At 44.3% G+C, this 18,532-nt stretch overlaps 1 protein-coding gene across 1 annotated transcript in view; it reads right to left on the bottom strand.

Annotated features, from left to right (window-relative positions):
* Nucleotides 1-549: 549 nt before the first annotated feature.
* The window catches only part of RGR (retinal G protein coupled receptor), a 31,010-nt gene continuing 13,027 nt past the window's right edge, over nt 550-18,532 (bottom strand). Inside the window, exons 2-7 of the mRNA XM_060240793.1 lie at nt 11,963-12,119; nt 10,109-10,230; nt 7,163-7,316; nt 5,083-5,200; nt 1,811-1,924; nt 550-696 (exon numbers count right to left, since the gene is read on the bottom strand). Coding sequence (XP_060096776.1) covers nt 553-696; nt 1,811-1,924; nt 5,083-5,200; nt 7,163-7,316; nt 10,109-10,230; nt 11,963-12,119 — 809 coding nt within the window. The 3' untranslated portion in view covers nt 550-552. The remainder of the gene's footprint in view (nt 697-1,810; nt 1,925-5,082; nt 5,201-7,162; nt 7,317-10,108; nt 10,231-11,962; nt 12,120-18,532) is intronic.

Raw genomic sequence — 18,532 nt, 5'->3', positions numbered from 1 at the left:
AACAGAAGGCTAGAGTTCTCTCTGTGTCAAAGTGAGAAGAAGATGACAGGCAGGTAATTTATATCTACTCAGGAAGGTGAGTTAGGTCTGAGTCATTATCTTGTAGGAATTTCCCAGGCTGTGACATGTTAATGGAGGAGCTTTCCTGAGGAAGTTCTTAGCATGTCACAGCCTGGGAAACTCCAACAAGATAATGACTCAGCCTTACCCCACCTTCCTGAGTAGATATAAATTACTTGCCTACCATCTTCTTCTCACTTTGACACAGGGAGAATCTTAGCTTTCCGTTGTTATAACTCTGAGGATGCCAGTCACAGCTGCTGGTGAAATGTCAGGTTCTACAATGCCAAGGCCACAGCCATACAGCCTGGAAAATCTACAACAACTAATGAACTCTGTCCGTGAAAGCCTTCAACAACAATACCTGAATAATTTGTACCTCTGTGTTAAATTCACACTTCTTTAGGCACACACATTGGAACATAATTTTATACATACAGCTAGAAATGTAATCTGTGAGGAGGCCCTTAGCTAAATTTGGCTATTTATACATTATTTGGCTTTGTTGTCCACTTCAGCTTTGTCCATCTTCTGTCCCGTCAGGAACTGCCAGATTCCTCCTCTGTAGTTCTCATTCCCCAAAGTGTAGATGAGGGCATTTGCAGCTGGTGAAATCTTAGCAACAACAGCAGGAATCTATCAGGAATCACATGGAAGAACACAGGGTTAGGATTGGTTTATGATGGAATTTCAAGGTTATCTCAAACAATTAAATGCTTAGAGCAGGGGTGTCAAACATGCGGCCCGGAGGCCTAATCAGGCCCCCAGAGGGCTCCTATTACCCCCTCCCCCAAGCAACTGGCTGTCATCTGCTTCCTTCTCCCTCTCTCTTGCTTCCTTCTGAGCCACAGTTTGTTTTGTCAGGCTTGCTCAATTGCACAGGAGCTACAGAGCAAAGCCTCTGTTTTCTCCATTGGCTGAGGCCCCAAGGGGAGAAAGGGGGAGGAATAGCTTGCTTTGCCAGGCTCTCTCAATTGCACAGCAGAGCTACTGAGCCAAGCCTCTCTTCCTTCTCCTGGCTGAGGTTCCTCCCCCACCAGTCCCCTGGGGAAGGAAGGAAAGAGCCAGAACTTCCTTTGCCCAATTCCCTGGATTCCATGGGAGAAATACAAAGAAAGCACCTTTAAAACCTGTGAGTGCTAACGCTTTAAGCATGTTTTAAAACCCAGTTGCTCAGGAGCTTGATAATCCGGCCCCTGGGCCACATGTTTGACACCCCTACCATAGAGACTACAGCAGCCCAGACTCTCACCCAGGCATGACATCATCTCCTTCTGACACTCTGCCTTCCCTAGACATTTGCAGAGGTAATTTTAGTAATTCTACTCACAGAGGTCACAAGGAAGTTCCAGTGTAAAACAGAAAATGAGGGAGACAACAGGAGCATGGGGAAGAAGGAATGAATGTGAACCAGCACAGTTACATCATTGCTTTGACCTTGGACTGCAAGACATTAGCATGGCCAGTAGCTCCACTTATGTTCTCCTGCTGCAATCAAGTGGTTAACTTGGGTTGGATTGTACCTGAGGCCTTAATGTTTCTCTAGGTTGCAGTCAGGGTATAATTCAGTCTTCTTCAGTTCCAGTTTATTGCCCTGTCTAAATACTGGTTGCACAACAGGCTGGTTTATTGGAAAGGTGCTAAACTGGGATTCTAAACCATGGTTTGTACCTGCCTTGTTAAGCAGTGTTTGTGTTAACTGTGGTTTGCTGCTGCATTTGAATGATGAAATTGACACTTTTTTACGTACCATTCGGATTTTAGGTGAAATGAAAGTCACATTTTCAACTGCTGCATAGAAGGATAAGACTGAGTAAGGGCCCCAACAAATGACCAAAGATTTCACGGGCAAGCCAGTATTAAACTGGGAAGAAAGAACAACAAACAAGGCATTAAATTCCTTTGATTTGTGTTTATGAACTATGTCAGATGTCTCAAGCAAATAACGTTTCGTACAGCACTGGCACATAACTTTCAGAAAGAAGCGGTTTGCTAGAAATAATTAATTGTTTCTTTAAGTTATTAGAAGTTTTTTTTTACAGGAGAGCTGAATTTTTATTTAGTAATCATTTACATTATGAATAGCCCGCCTTTCTCATTTGGACTCAAGGTGGACTACACCGAGTGAGTCAATACAATCAACAGAACGGGACATTCAATACTGTAGTTGGGTTGCCAAGACCCCTGTGGGTACCATAGAGTTTTCCCTCCCAAATTGCTAGAGCATCTGGGAAAACCATAGAGTTTCCCCAGAAGCTCCTAGAGTGGCCGGCGCACGACGTTGCTGGCGTGATGTCTTCATTTGTGAGCGATGTCATCCTGCTGGCGACGTTGGGGGAGAATCCCCCAACTGGCCCAATGTGGGCTGGCAGGTTGGGAACCCCCAGGGTGGGGAAACCCCTGCCTGGCTTGGGAACTTGGCAGCCCTATACTGCAGTAGGATTAGGATTCTAGAACTAACCAGAAATCCAACAACAGAACGGAACCAAAGCATACAGACCGACACGACACATCAAATGATGCAAAAATTACACAGTAGAATCCAATTTATAGCAATTTATCCGAGCAGCTTTGTGAATCATTTTGTACAGTGGAATCCTATTTGCCTGCGCAGAAAAGCTCTTTCAAATAATTCAGTCTTGCATAGTTTGTGGAAAGCTAGAAGAGTGGAATAGCAGACCATTCCATGAGGTGGTGACCACCGCAATGAAAGCATATGTATGGACAGTTGTTGACTTGGCTGTTTTGGAGGTACCTGCAGAAGGCCCTGCTCAGATGAGCGAATCTCTCATGGCAGAGCATTGAAGGAGAGACAGTCTCGCAGATAGGAGTGTCCAAGGCTACGAAAGGGTTTGTCTGTGATAGCGAATACTTTCAATTGAGCCTATGATGAGATGGAACACCTGTCTCTCCCCAAACTGACCTCAAGTGTGTGTGCTGGCCGGCAACTAGATCCCAGCTTTGAGAGTTTTCCACAATTTATTGGTGCCTCTTGAATTAAAAGTGCAGCCATGTACACCTCAGTGAAAAGCCTTATCTTGGCGTCCCAGTGAGGGGACCAGTGTTCCCTCTAAGCTGAGTTAGTGTGAGCTAGGTCACAGTTTTTCACCTCCAGTTCACACATTTTTGTCTTAACTAAAAAAAAAATGGCCCCAGAGCAAACTGATTTATGCGATAGCGCACAACTTTAATGCCAGTAGCTCACAAAATAGAATTTTTGCTCACAAGACTCCACAGCTTAGGGGGAGTATTGCGTGGGACTCAGGCCTTGAATCCAGCAGGAGCTCACAGGAGGGCAGCTCCTGAACCTTTCTGAGGGTTCCCCCTCCTCCTCCCCACCTACCTTGTCCATTGAATAGCAGGTGCAGCTGCATAACAATCCCTGGAGGAGCTCCACTAGGGTTGCCAAGTCCAATTCAAGAAATATCTGGGAACTTTGGGGGTGGAGCCAGAAGCAAGGGTGTGACAAGCATAATTGAACTCCAAGGGAGTTCTGGCCATCACATTTAAAGGGACCGCACACCTTTTTAAATGTCTTCCTTCCATAGGAAATAATGAAGGATAGGGGCACCTTCTTTCAGGGCTCATGGAACTGGACCCCCTGGTCCAATCATTTTGAAACTTGGGGGGTATTTTGGGGAGAGGCACTAGATACTATACTGAAAATTTGGTGCCTCTACCTCAAAAAACAGCTCCTGCAGAGCCCCCAAAACCTCCAGATCAATTCCCCATTATACTCTTTGAGAATCGATCTCCACATAGGGAATAATGAAGTGCCCAGCAGACGTTTCCCTCCCCCACCCTGTTTCTAGCGACTCTGAAGTGAGGGATTGGCCTCTCTACTCATGAGTTGCTGCCAGCTTCTTCAAAGTAACACAGACACCCCATCCCAAGAGGAAACCTTTCAATTGGAGACTGAAGCCTCTGGAGGTAGAAAGGCACATGGTTCTCTGAAACGGGGCTTCCCCCACCGGCCAGCTGACTGGGGGCGGGAAGGAGCCTGGGAAAGCGGAAGAACCCCCGCTGGGACCTGGGGATTGGCAAGCCTAAGCTCCACCACCCATTTTTCTACAAAATGACCCCTGGTGGGACCCTCCACAATGGCTTCTGGTTCAGTCTGAGTCCCTCACTGTTGAAAATTTTTGGTTTTAATTCATGTCAACCTCAAACTGATTAGAAAAAATGTTGATAATGGAACAAGTTAAAAACAAATGTTACTTCTGGATAGAACAATGGATAAACCAGAGGAGATCTGGAGTGAAGGAGAAAATAGAGTGACTGATATGTGGTATTTACTGCTGCAGAAAGTGATACAGTACAAGCATAGACAGCTTGAAGAAGGAACTGGATAAATGTATGGAGCAGAGGTCCATCAGTGGCTATTAGCCACAAGGCATAGATGGAACACTATGGCAGGGTCCAGACCAGCAGCTTGGGGTGGCAGCCTCCCGTCCTGGAAGTAGTCTGGAAGAGGAGAAAGTGCCCTGGGATGGGCTGCATGAGCTCTGGAAGGGTGGTCAGACCACTCAAGCACTTGAGAGGTACTTCCCATGCACTCCCCAGCCATTCAGATGGCTTGAAAGGCAGCAGGGAAACGTTTTGGAAGTCTGCAACCACTGAGGAAATGGTAGCTTTTTAAGCTGCTTCAATGACGCCAGAAGACTGGGTGAGTATGAGAGTGGGATAGTTGCTAGATGTGCATGTCTGAGAGTTCTTTTATAATCTGTCTGGGGGTCCCTATGTCACCTCAGATTGGCTTTCTGGACCCAGCCTATGTCTGGGGCTCTGTATTCTTGGTGCTTGGGGAGGCAACAGTGGGAGGGCTTCTAGATTCCTGGCCCCACTGGTAGATCTTCTGATGGCACCTGGTTTTTGGTCACTGTCTGACACAGAGCGTTGGACTGGATGGGCCATTGGCCTGATCCAACATGGCTTCTCATATGTTCTTAAAACAGTGTCTGAAGCTCCACTTAGAAAGTCTTAATGAATCACACTTGGGGAAACCAGGTAAACATTTCTTACCCTGTGCTGTCCAGTTTTCCTGAACTTGTGATCTATAGATTGGTAGGCTGTTAGCATGATGAAAACCGGGATCACAAAATTGAAAAAGGCCAGAGGAATAAGATACGTGACATAATTTCTGAAACAAGAGTGAAGAAATATATTTTATTGATACTGAAGAAAGCTGCCTTACTTTTCTTTTGGCTATAATAGAAAAAATGTCAGGGTGAAACTATAAACACTATTCTAATGAAGCATTTATTGCAAGAAAATCATAATGGGGTAATGAGAAAACTCTAAAGTCTCTGCTTCTAAACAGACTTCAATAAACTGTACAAGAGTGCACATAGGCACTTTAACATTCCAAAGCGTCTGCTTTTGAACAGTCTACAATAGAATACACAAGAGTGCACACAGGCACTTTAACATTCCGACGCCTCTGCTTTTGAACAGTTTACAATAGAATGCACAAGAGTGCACGCAGGCACTTTAACATTCCAAAGCCTCTGCTTTTGAACAGTCTACAATAGAATTCAGAAGAGTGCACACAGGCACTTTAACATTCCAAAGCCTCTGCTTTTGAACAATCTACAATGGAATACACAAGAGTGCACACAGGGACCTTAACATTCCAAAGCCTCTGCTTTTGAACAGTCTACAATAGAATACACAAGAGTGCACACAGGCCCTTTAACATTCCGAGGCCTCTGCTGTTGAATAGTCTACAATAGGATACACAAGAGTGCACGCAGGCAGTTTAACATTCCAAAGTCTCTGCTTTTGAACAGTCTCTGCTTTTGAACAATAGAATACACAAGAGTGCACACAGGCACTTTAACATTCCGAGGCCTCTGCTTTTGAATAGTCTACAATAGGATACACAAGAGTGCACGCAGGCACTTTAACATTCCAAAGTTTCTGCTTTTGAACTATCTACAATGGAATACACAAGAGTGCACACAGGGACCTTAACATTCCAAAGCCTCTGCTTTTGAACAATCTACAATGGAATACACAAGAATGCACGCAGGCACTTTAATATTCCAAAGCCTCTGCTTTTGTACAGCCTACAATAGAATACACAAGAATGCACACAGGTACTTTAATATTCCAAAGCCTCTGCTTTTGAACAGTGTACAACAGAATACACAAGAATTCACACAGGCACTTTAAAATTCCAAAGCCTCTGCTTTTGTAGAGTTTACAGCAGAATACACAAGAGTGCACACAGGTACTTTAACATTCCAAAGCCTCTGCTTTTGAACAGTCTGCAATAGAATACACAAGAGTGCATATAGGCACTTTAACACAACCTCTGTTTCCAAATAGTCTGCTATAGAATAACCCAGAGTGCACACACGCACTTTTTGAGTGCATGCAGGCACTTTTTAAGGATTAAGAGTCTGCATGTGACTCATAAACAAAAACACTTGAATACAGTTTGTGATGAATTCTTTCACCAAGAGTGCACACAGGCACTTCTTTAAGGGTTCCACATGAAATGGCACAAAATCCTCACATTGACTAGATTATTCAACTTAACAGTCACGCACACTCAGTCTTCTAATATATATAGTTTGTGAGCTAGAGCCTTGTGAGGAAATGACAGGATTTTTGGGTTCCACTTAAAAGCCATCGGTCTTGATAAAGGCAACAAAACATTTGACACTGGCTAACGTGGACTGGCTTTATGTGGATGAACTTATTATTTATCCTAATTCACTAAAGTCAGATCACTTCCCTTACAGAAAACAGCTGCCTTGAGAAGCATACTCTGTGCGGTATACCATAAAACAACCATGCCAGGCCAAACTGCCCCCACAAGATGATACCACAAGCATATACTGATGCTAAACATTACAAGGCAGAATATGACAGGAAAAGGTAACAAAAATGCACTGCAGACAAAAGGAATACTGAGCTTCAGAGTCTGTGTGATTGTCATCATGCTATAATGCCACAACAAATTGACGCTGAGTGCGCAAGGCCCAGGCACTTGCCCTAGGCCTCTTTCTAGAGCCTGTTGTATTTACTCTCACAACGGGCCTTATTTCTAGCGCTATACATAAAGTATCAGTGACAAACATCAGGTGTGCCTTACCTGTCTCCCCTGGTGTAGTCCAATGTACAGCATGTTCTGAGGGGTTCATAGTCATATTTGCCCCACCCCAGAAGCGGCATGGCAGACCAAAAAGCTGCAAACAGCCACACAAAGATTGTGACAGAGATGACTGAGCTCCACTGGAGTTTACTTCCTGCAAAGAGGAGAAAAGGAGGGTATCTTTCCCAGTGTGGAATGGCATTCACCTTCCTCCCACAAATAACAAAATTATTTCAGATCTGATCTCAGAAAATCTGGGATTTGTTTGATGGTCGCTTACACGATGAAATGAGGGATTTATATTCAGCCACATTGGGGGACATGAAAAATATTATTGAAAGCAAAACAGGTAGATGCGTCTCTTATTTTTGAAGTATCTACTGACTGTTCCTTTATAACACAGTAAGAGTTTAGAACGACTCCAGATGGCTACTTAAGATAGGACAGCACTGAAAATTTGGTTGTTCAATTATTTGTGTCCCAGTTTCGTCCCTTTAAATCTAGAGATTAAAAATCTAAATACATGCCATTCACTTACATATTGGGAGGTATCAATATCATAAATATTAAGAGTGATTAACAAATCTTTTTTTTTTTTTTACTCTCTGAAGTTCCAGGTCAAAATTGATAATTATATATCAGCTTGGAATAACCTCAGTTTACAAGCTTTTAAAAGCTTTTTGTTGTTGTTGTTCAGTCGAACAGTGGATTTTGAGTCTCTGCAGTCCCATGGACCAAGTCACGCCAGGCCCTCCTGTCTTCCACCATCCTCTGAAGTCTGCTCAAATTCGTGCCCGTTACATCAGTAACGCTGTCGAGCCATCTCATCTTTTGCCATCCCCTTCTTCTTTTGCTTTGCTTCAATTAATTAATGATGGCTTCTTTTTTAAAAAACCAAAGCAAATCTAAATTGCTTTCTCATCTGCCCATAGCTAGCTCTATTATATTTTATTACATTACTTTTTCCCATTTTGTCTTTTGTCCTAAGAACTAAAGGAGGTGTACATTGTATGTGAATATGCAGGGGTTTTTTTTGTAGCAGGAATTCCTTTGCATATGAGGCCACATCCCTCTTGTGTAGTCAATTCTCCAATAGCTTACAGGGCTTTTAGTACAGAGCCTACTGTAAGCTCTTGGAGGATTGGCTACGTCTGGGGTGTGTGGCCTAATATGCCAAAGAGTTCTTCCTACCCCAAAAGTCCAGTATTTATGTATGTGCTGTCGAGTTGCAACCCTGGATCCCACGGGAGAAATACAAAGAAAGCACCTTTAAGACCAATGAGTGCGTACGTTTTAAGCATATTTTAAGTTTTTAAAAAATATATATATTTGTGTTTGTCTGTGTTCTTTATAAAATTTATATCTCTGCTACCTAATCTTAAATAGCTACACACATGGCCCCGCCCAACATGTCTTGGCCCAACCCGACATGGCCCAGCCCAACAAAGTCTCATTTACGTCAGGTCCAGCCCTCATAACAAATGAGTCCGACACCCCTGCTTTAGATGGACACGATTCAAATGAAATGAAGCCTTTTAAAGCAGGGGTGTCAAACATGCAGTTTGGGGGCCGAATCAGGCCCCCAGAGGGCTCCTATCAGGCCTCCAAGCAACTGGCTGTCATCTGCTTCCTTCTCCTTCTCTCTTGGTTCCTTCTGCATCACAGTTTGCTTTGCAAGGCTTGCTCAATCACACAAGAGCGACAGAACAAAGTCTCTGTTTTCTCCATTGACTGAGGCTCCTCCATAGGGGAGGAAGGGGGGAAGGCAGAACTTGTTTTTCCAGGTTCTCTCAGTTGCACAGCAGAGCTACTGAGCCAAGCTTCTCTTCCTTTTATTGGCTGAGACTCCTCTCCTGCAGAACTTGTTTTTCCAGGCTCTCAGTTGCACAGCAGAACTACTGAACCAAGCCTCTCTTCCTTTTATTGGCTGAGACTCCTCCCATGGGGAGGGAAGGAAAGAGCCAGAGCTTCCTTTGCCCAGTTCCCTGGATCCCATGGGAGAAATACAAAGAAAGCACCTTTAAGACCAACAAGTGCTAATGTTTTAAGCATGTTTTAAGTTTTTAAATAAATATATATATATTTAATTATATTTGTCTGTGTTCTTTATAAAATTTATATCTCTGCTACCTAATCATAAATAGGTACACACATGGCCCGGCCCAACCCGACATGGCCCGGTCCAACAAGGTCTCTTTTATGTCAGATCCGGCCCTCATAACAAATGAGTTTGACACCCCGTTTTAAAGTCTCATGGGAATGATTTAAGCATACCCTTACTTTTCCCCTTTGATACCCAAGAGACTTCAAAATAGTCGCCTGGGTTGTGCCTATTGTCCATGATGAACAATACATAACAAACACCTCTGCTGTGCGACTGAGAGAGCCTGGAAAATCAAGTTCTGCAGGGGAGGAGTCTCAGCCAATAAAAGGAAGAGAGGCTTGGCTCAGTAGCTCTGCTGTGCAACTGAGAGAGCCGGGAAAAAGAAGTTCTTCCTCCCCCCCCCTTCCTCCCCTATGGAGGAGCCTCAGTCAATGGAGAAAACAGAGACTTTGTTCTGTCGCTCTTGTGTGATTGAGCAAGCCTTGCAGAGCAACAATACAGAACAAAAATATTACCTGTAGTATTTCCAGAGCACCTTGACCTGGACGACCCAGACTAGGCTAAACTTGTCAGATTTCAGAAGCTAAGAGGGCAGGTCCTGGTTAGTACTTGGATGGGAGGCCACCAAAGAACACCAGGGTTGCTATGCAGAGGCAGGCAACGGCAAACCACCTCTGACCATCTCTTGCCTTGAAAGTTGGCTGCAACTTTACAGAAGTTTCCACCACCCCCATAATGACCGTATCATTTTTTTTACACTTGTGCATCTTTTTCGCTTTATGTATAGCAAGCCAAGTCAAATTTCTGAATAATCAAAGAACAGACCAGGTGGGAATACTTACTGGAGCAGTAATGATGGTATCGGTCCCAGGCAACTGCAGCTGCCGAGCTCATGCTGGTCAGTGACATTAGAAACCCATGGAATCCATGCATCTGACAACCGTCCGAGCCATAGGGCCAATGTCTGTAAAGATGCAAATGAAAAGAGTTGGGTCTCTAGAATCTAGGTGTTGAACTCATTTCTTAGTGAGGAACAGCAGAGTGTTAGTCAGGGCGTTTTTTTTTTGTAGCAGGAACTCCTTTGCATATTAAGAACATAAGAGAAGCCATGTTGGACCAGGCCAATGGCCCTTCCAGTCCAACACTCTGTGTCACATAAGAACATAAGAGAAGCCATGTTGGATCAGGCCAATGGCCGATCCAGTCCAACATTCTGTGTCACATAAGAACATAAGAGAAGCCATGTTGGATCAGGCCAGTGGCCCATCCAGTCCAACACTCTGTGTCACATAAGAACATAAGAGAAGCCATGTTGGATCAGGCCAATGGCCGATCCAGTCCAACATTCTGTGTCACATAAGAACATAAGAGAAGCCATGTTGGATCAGGCCAATGGCCCATCCAGTTCAACATTCTGTGTCACATAAGAACATAAGAGAAGCCATGTTGGATCAGGCCAGTGGCCCATCCAGTCCAACACTCTGTGTCACATAAGAACATAAGAGAAGCCATGTTGGATCAGGCCAATGGCCGATCCAGTCCAACATTCTGTGTCACATAAGAACATAAGAGAAGCCATGTTGGATCAGGCCAATGGCCCATCCAGTTCAACATTCTGTGTCACATAAGAACATAAGAGAAACCATGTTGGACAAGGCCAATGGCCCATCCAGTCCAACATTCTGTGTCACACAGTGGCCAAAAACCCCAGGTGCCATCAGGAGGTCCATCAGTGGGGCCAGGACACTAGAAGCCCTCTCACTGTTGGCCCCCCCAAAACACCAAGAAGACAGAGTATCACTGCCCCAGACATATAGGGCTTTAAAGGTTTCTTGGGCAAGGAAGACAGGGTGATATTAGCTCCTGCAGAGTTGAAAGTATGGTTGTTCCATGCTACTACTTGCTTGGGTGTTCCAGGCAACTGTTTTCCAGGAAATGCTACTTTCTCCTCGGTCTTCTCTTTCCTAGAGTAGGCTACGGTCCATTTGGGTACTAAAAGGAGATTTGGACAGGCTATTAATGTGTTGATGAAAGGCAGCTCTGTCTCTCCTTCCTAGCTAAAATTCATAGAGGCAGTGGGAATCGTGAACCAGCATCTGGAGGCTATAACACTGGGATAGAATGGCCACAAATTTCACCCTGAAGAGTTGGATTTATTGGACATGGGCCATGGCAGTTCGTTTAGGATTAGTTATTATGGCTTGGGATCTTCCACGACATAGAATCTGAATGTCTGATTTCCAAGCTGTGTAGTCTGTATGATAGGGTTGCCAGTGGTTACCAAGCCCAGGAGACATCACTGGCATTGTGGAGGAAGTGACATCATCATGGCAGTGACTTCCAGGTGACACTGGTATTTGAGCCAAAACTCTATGGTAAAACTGGCTTTTATTATAGAGATTTTGCCCAAATACCAGAGTGTCACTAGAAAGTCACTGCCATGATGATGTCACTTCCTATGCAATTCTGGCAACAAAGCTTAGGCCTTCCTCTTTCTACTGGTAAGTACCTTTGCCAGCCAGCTGATCAGTGGCCAGGGAGCAGGGTCTGGTGGTGGGGGGCCCCTGCCTCCATTTGGGGGAGGGGTCTGGCGCCTTACCATATGAGCATAATACCACATATGTACAGCATGGTTTCCCATCAGAATCATATGCATTTATATATGTATGGTTAAAAATGGAAGTCCTAAGATCTACCTTAGAAAACTGGAGAAAGCAGCAATGAATGCATTGATGCAGATTCCACAGTCCGATAAGGCAAGATTGAAAACCAGGAAGTTCCCAGGAGTCCGAAGATCTTTGATTTTGTAGAAAGAGATGATCGTCAAGCCGTTCAGACAGAACCCAAGTAATGCTGCAAAAAACCCAAGAAGTGCATTTATTGATTTATTTCAAGTCTTGGCTTCCAGTTAGGGTTGCCAATCCCCAGGTGGGGGCAGGGGATCCCCCTGTTTGGAGGCCCTCCCCCCCTTCAGGGTCATCAGAAAGTGAGGGGAGGGATATGTCTGCTAGGAACTCCATTATTGCCTATGCAGGCTGATTCCCATAGGGTATAATGAAGAATTGATCTGTGGGTATCTGGGGCTCTGGGGGGCTTGTTTTTCAAGGTAAAGGCACCAAATTTTCAGCATAGCATCCAGTGCCTCTCCTCAAAACATCCTCCAAGTTTCAAAAGAATTAGATCAGGGGTCCAATTCTATGAGCCCCAAAAGGAGGTCCCTCTATTATTTCCAATGGAGGGAAGGCATTTAAAAGGTGTGTGGTCTCTTTAAATGTGGTGGCCAGAACTCTCTTTGGATTTCAATTATGCTTGTCAGAACCTTGCTCCTGGCTCCGCCCCTAACATCTCCTGGCTCCACCCCTAAAGTCCCCAGATATTTCTTGAATTGGACTTGGCAACCCTACTCCCAGTTTGTTTCCAAACAAACCGCGTTAGAAAGTGATTTCCTTGGAAACTGACATGCACATACTTATAGAATAACCTTTCTGTGGTTCCAGAAGAGTTGTGTTGTGGACGAAGATAATAATAATAATAATAATTAATAATAATTAATAATAATAATAATAATAATAATAATAATAATAATAATAATAATAATAATAATAATAATAATAATTCTTAATTTATATCCCGCCCTCCTTGCCGAAGCAGGCTCAGATATGCCATTGAAACACGCCTATTACCGGAAGCGTGTCCAACTTCAACTTGTTGTCTTTCTGGAGCATCCTATTTTGTTACCTTGCCTAATACTTACTTGTGTAAACATTGTGGACTTTGTAGCTTATGAGAATGCATTGTGGACCTACTGGGTCACAACTGAGTATATGTAATGCACATTTTGTTATGCTTATGTATGTTCATACAGAAGTATTAAGCAGCTCATTGGTATTCATGTTGCATATGTAATGTATATTGTATGAAGTATTGCATTTAGACTGGTGAATTTTGAATGGCACAACTTCCAAGTAGTGGCTGGAGAATCTCCTGACATTTCAATGGGCCTCCAGGAGACAGTTCACCTGGAGAAAATAGCCACTTTGGAAGGTGGAGTCTATGCCATTATACCCCATTGAAGTTCCTCAGTTCCTCACCTCCCCAAACCCTGACCTTCTCAGGTCCCAGCCCCCAGACATTCCACAATGTGAATATAAAAGCAGATATACTAAGCAGGTATGTTATTTAGGTAATGATTTCAATGGTTTTAAAATGTTATTTTATCACGCATGTTTTAAATCGATAGCCACCTTGGTGGACCTTATGAGGGCAGAAAGGTGGGATACAAATTTTGCAAATGGATAAAATAATAAAGCAGGATGACTGCTTTTCTTCTTTACCCATACAGAATTCTGTGAGAATAGTTAAGGGTGACGGGTAGTTCAAAATGATAGGCAATGATAGACTATTGAAGTCAATGGATTTAGGACAGGGGTGGCCAACGGTAGCTCTCCAGATGTTTTTTGCCTACAACTCCCATCAACCCCAGCCAGCATGGCTGCTGGCTGGGGCTGATGAGAGTTGTAGAAAAAAAAATCTGGAGAGCTACCGTTGGCCACCCCTGATTTAGAAGGGTCTCACTCTCCTTAGGATTGTAGTCAATGAACTCCATACTTAAGAAGAAGACGACTGCAGATTTATACTCCACCCTTCTGAATCAGAGACTCAGAGTGGCTTACAATCTCCTATATCAGGGGTGGCCAACGGTAGCTCTCCAGATGCTTTTTGCCTACAACTCCCATCAGCCCCAGCCAGCATGGCCAATGGTTGGGGCTGATGGGAGTTGTAGGCAAAGAACATCTGGAGAGGCTACCCTTGTCCTACATCTTCTTGCCCCACAACAGACACCCTGTGAGGTGGGTGGGGCTGAGAGGACTCTCACAGCAGCTGCTTTTTCAAGGACAACCTCTGCCAGAGCTATGGCTAACCCAAGGCCATTGCAGCAGGTGCAAGTGGAGGAGTGGGGAATCCAACCCCGTTCTCCCAGGTAAGAGTCCACGCACTTAACCATTGCATCAAACTGGCCCTAATCAGAAGTATGAAACCTGGATTCCTCATTTCTAAAGCAATTGTCCTGTATATTAGGACAACATTTCACATGCGCAGCCCAGTCCACCCCATGTATTGTAGTTTTTTTCTGTCGCCTCGCAGCAGGGTTTTCTGTCAGCTCGCAGCAGGTGAAACCCCATAGGGTTTTCAAGGCAAGAAATGTTCAGAGGCGATTTGCCACTGCCTGCCTCCATGTGAGGACCCTGGTATTCCTTGAAGGTCTCCCATCCAAGTACTAACCAGGGTTGATCCTGCTTAACTTCCAAGACATAATGAGATTGGGCTAGTCTGGACTATCCAGGCTTATGGTGTCCATTCCATGGGTATCCATAAGTAACAAAACCCCCCAAAATGCTGGAGTGACGGTAAAGATCAAATTTAAACAGAAACCCGACACTAGGCAATTATGAATAAAGATGCCATGCAGTGGTTCAGCTCAAGGTCCATTCCAGATGAAGACCCAAGGATTTATTACCTCCGTTTCAGTTTTTTACATCTTCAACAATGAGCTTAAATGAATTATTCTGTACCCCAGTGTTCATGGAAATTACTCCTGAATTTTTACTTAGTATTTGTGAAATTCCAGTGTTAATTTTATGGTGCTTTCCACCCAATTTCAATCATTTCCCATTTTAAGTTAAATTTATTTCATAGGAATCAAGCCTTCGTTCTGTGTAACACATGCCTGGGGTCTTAATCTGGAACGGACCTTGAGCTGAACCACTGCGTGACATCTTTATTCACAATTGCCTTAGTGTTGGGTTGCTGTTTAAATTTTATCCATAAGTAACTCCATAAATAAGAACTGACACTCAGGAATCTGTCCATAGGGCACTGCAGCCCAATTCTATGTGTGCTTACTCAGAAGTAAGCTCCATGAACTCCAAGGCTTACTCCCAAGGTGGTGTGCCTGGCTCTTCATCTCTACATTGACTTTAGAGGCATTCCACTATTTGTCAAGCATGCGATTTCAAAATAACCAGTCCTTAGATACTGAAACAAAGTTTGGTTTATTGATAATCCATGTGGCTCAGCGGAGCTAGGTACTGGAACTGATACAGTGTAACAGTGCAATGCATACTTAAAGATGGCACATCAAAGGTTCTAGAAACAATTCTACATTCTCTAAACTATTCTACATTCACGTGTGAAATTTCTCACTGTAGCTTTCCTTATCTGTACTGCGGTCACCGCATCCTGGGTTCCAGCCTTGCTGGCCTGGGAATTAGGCCCAGGAGGTTTTCTCTTCAAAGAGTGCATTCCTGCATTTGTTAGTAAAAGCGAAAGGAGCGAGAGGGGGGTTTGCTACTTTGATGTGCCCAAGCTCAATTCATGGTTAGTAACATTTCTTTAACTTGGTAACTATAATCAGAAAGGAACAGACAATGCTTGACATAATTGTCATGTAACTGTACCCACGGCTCTTTGCAGATGGACATTATGAATTCAAGGCATGATCTAAGCAGGGCTGAAGGCCATTTTCAGCAAGACCTGAAGCATGTGTGTGTGCGTGGAAACTTCATAGTGCTTCACTAGCTTCATCCTGTGCAACAGAACTCCAGTGATGGACCTTGGTCATATGAAGGGCTTTTTTTTGTAGCAGGAACTCCTTTGCATATTAGGCCACACACTCCTGATGTAGCCAGTCCTCCAAAAGCTTACAGTAGGTCCTGTATGAAGAATCCTGTATGCTTGGAGGATTGGCTACATCAGGGGGTGTGGCCGAATATGCAAAGGAGTTCCTGCGACAAAAAGAAAAGCCCTGGTCATATGTTTCTCATTTCCCCTACAGAACAATAATCCCACACTCACAATGATGAAATGTAGCCATTGTCTACCCCATTCCTTACTTGAACTTAAATTCATCCTTTTTTTCTCCTGACCCAATGATGAAAAACCTCTCCTTGTACTCTGAAAGGGGACCAAATAATTTAAATAGACATAAAGCATGCCTGGAGACAAGTAATTATGGAACTTTAATTAGTGTGAAAACATCAAGGGCAATATCTTGGGTAGAATCTAACCCAAATTCAGGACTTTTAAAATCCTATTGATTTTAGTTAGAGAGCTTTAAGATTTTAGCTAATATCCGTGGGGACACAAAGTACTTAACATGGGCAGGGTTATGGTTTTCCAGTTTTTATCAGAAGTGTAATTTGAACAGTATATGTGTTTTTTATGAAGAACATCAACAGCTTTTCTGTTTGAGAGCAAGTTAACTGTGATGGCCAGATAATTACCCCCTCCCCCCCCGCCCCGTCTCTTTCACTTTCCTTTCTGCACTTGGCTGATCTGGCAATGCCGATCCATGCTATGATAACCTCTAGGCTACACTACTGTAATGCACTCAACACGGGGCTCCCCTTGAACATGGCACCCTGAATATTGGTTGAAGTTAGCCATTTCCTTCATATTATTCTGATCTTGAGATCTTTGCACTGCTTGCCCAGTTGTTTCAAGGTTCAGGGCATGTGCTATTGCAAGGGTGGCCAACGGTAGCTCTCCCGATGTTTTTTGCCTACAACTCCCATCAGCCCCAGCCAGCATGGCCAATGGCTGGGACTGATGGGAGTTGTAGGCAAAAAACATCTGGAGAGCTACCGTTGGCCACCCCTGTGCTATTGTATACCTTTAAAGCCCTTCGCAACCTGGGACTCTCATGATTGAAGGACCACCTTTCCCTCTGTGAACCTGTATAAGAGGTTCGGTTTTCCCTTTCCATTCTTCCATATAAGCATCTCCTTTTCATCCCTTGCCATTGTTATTCATCTGTGCTGTCTCACCCATGCTTTGATGTTGCTGTATTCTCACTCTGGGAATCTAGGGGGAGTGTGGAGGTGCTTGCTTTGCTATTTCTGCGTAACGTTATACGTAGCTGTTTCAACCCTGGGAAGGAGCCTGGAGCCTGTATCTCAAGGCCGTGTTATCGCTTCACAGAGCCAGCATCAACTACTCATTGTCTGGTACCAGGGTGTGTGCGAACTAATTTGTATTGCTTTTTTCAGGCCTTTTACTGATACTTTTGGCGGGCTGGGTAACGGTCCTAGATGAAGTATCAAGATCTGGTCAGCCTAGGGTTTCCAAGTCCAATTCAAGAAATATCTGGGGACTTTGGGGGTGGGACCAGGAGACTTTGGGGGTGGAGTCAGGAGAAATTGGGAGTGGAGCCAGGAGTAAGGTTGTGACCAGCATAATTGAACTCCAAAGAGAGTCTGGCCATCACATTTAAAGGCACCGCACTCCTTTCAAATGCCTTTCCTCCATTGGAAATAATGAAGGATTATCCCCTTCCCCCCACCTGAGGACTGGGAACCCTAGGTCAGCCCCAGGTGAGCCAGATCTGACACAGAACGTCCATGCTACTGTTTCCTATCTATCTGTAAAGTTAACCTTTTCTACAAACAAGAGGTCTGCTTCTATTGAAGATAGTGCTCCAAGACCTAGGGTTGCCAATCCCCAGGTGGGGGCGGGGGATCCCCCGGTTTGGAAGCCCTTCCCCCATTTCAGGGTCATCAGAAAGCAAGGGGGGAATGGAAGTGTCTGCTGAGCACTCCAATATTCCCTTTGGATACTGATTCCCATAGGGGGTAATGGAGAATTGATCTGTGGGTATCTGGGGCCCTGGGGGAGCTGTTTTTTGAGGTAGAGGCACCAGATTTGTAGCATAGCATCCAATGTCTCTCCCCCAAAGATTCTCCATGTTTAAAAAAGATTGGACTGCGGGGTCCAATTCTATGAGCCCCCAAAGGGGGTGCCCCTATCCTTCATTATTTCCAATGGAGGAAAGGCATTTAAAAGATGTGTGGTCCCTTTCAATGTGATGGCCAGAACTCCCTTTGGAGTTCAATGATGCTTGACACCCTTGCTCCTGGCTCCACCCCCCAAATCTCCTGGCTCCACCCCCAAAATTCCCTGGCTCCACCCCCAAAGCCCCCAGATATTTCTTGAATTGGACTTGGCAACTCTACCCAGACCTGACACCTTCATCTAAGCAGAGCAGCCATGACTTTCTATGGCAACCCCTACCTACAGAGTCTTTCTGGAAAAATAAAAGCCCACCCTTAAATTTTAAAATCGTCTACTCCTGTGGTTTTCAGAGGAGTTGTGTAAAAGGGCAAATGGGTGTGGCTGGATGTAACAAAAACTTTCCAACACTCCTGTCTTTTGCTTTTTCAATCAAACAATATTAATCAATATTTATGATGGTCAAAGACCAGTACAGC

This window comes from Heteronotia binoei, chromosome 6 (assembly GCF_032191835.1).
Source record: "Heteronotia binoei isolate CCM8104 ecotype False Entrance Well chromosome 6, APGP_CSIRO_Hbin_v1, whole genome shotgun sequence".
Classification (NCBI taxonomy): Eukaryota; Metazoa; Chordata; class Lepidosauria; order Squamata; family Gekkonidae; genus Heteronotia; species Heteronotia binoei.
This window is presented reverse-complemented; position numbering and strand designations above follow the sequence as displayed.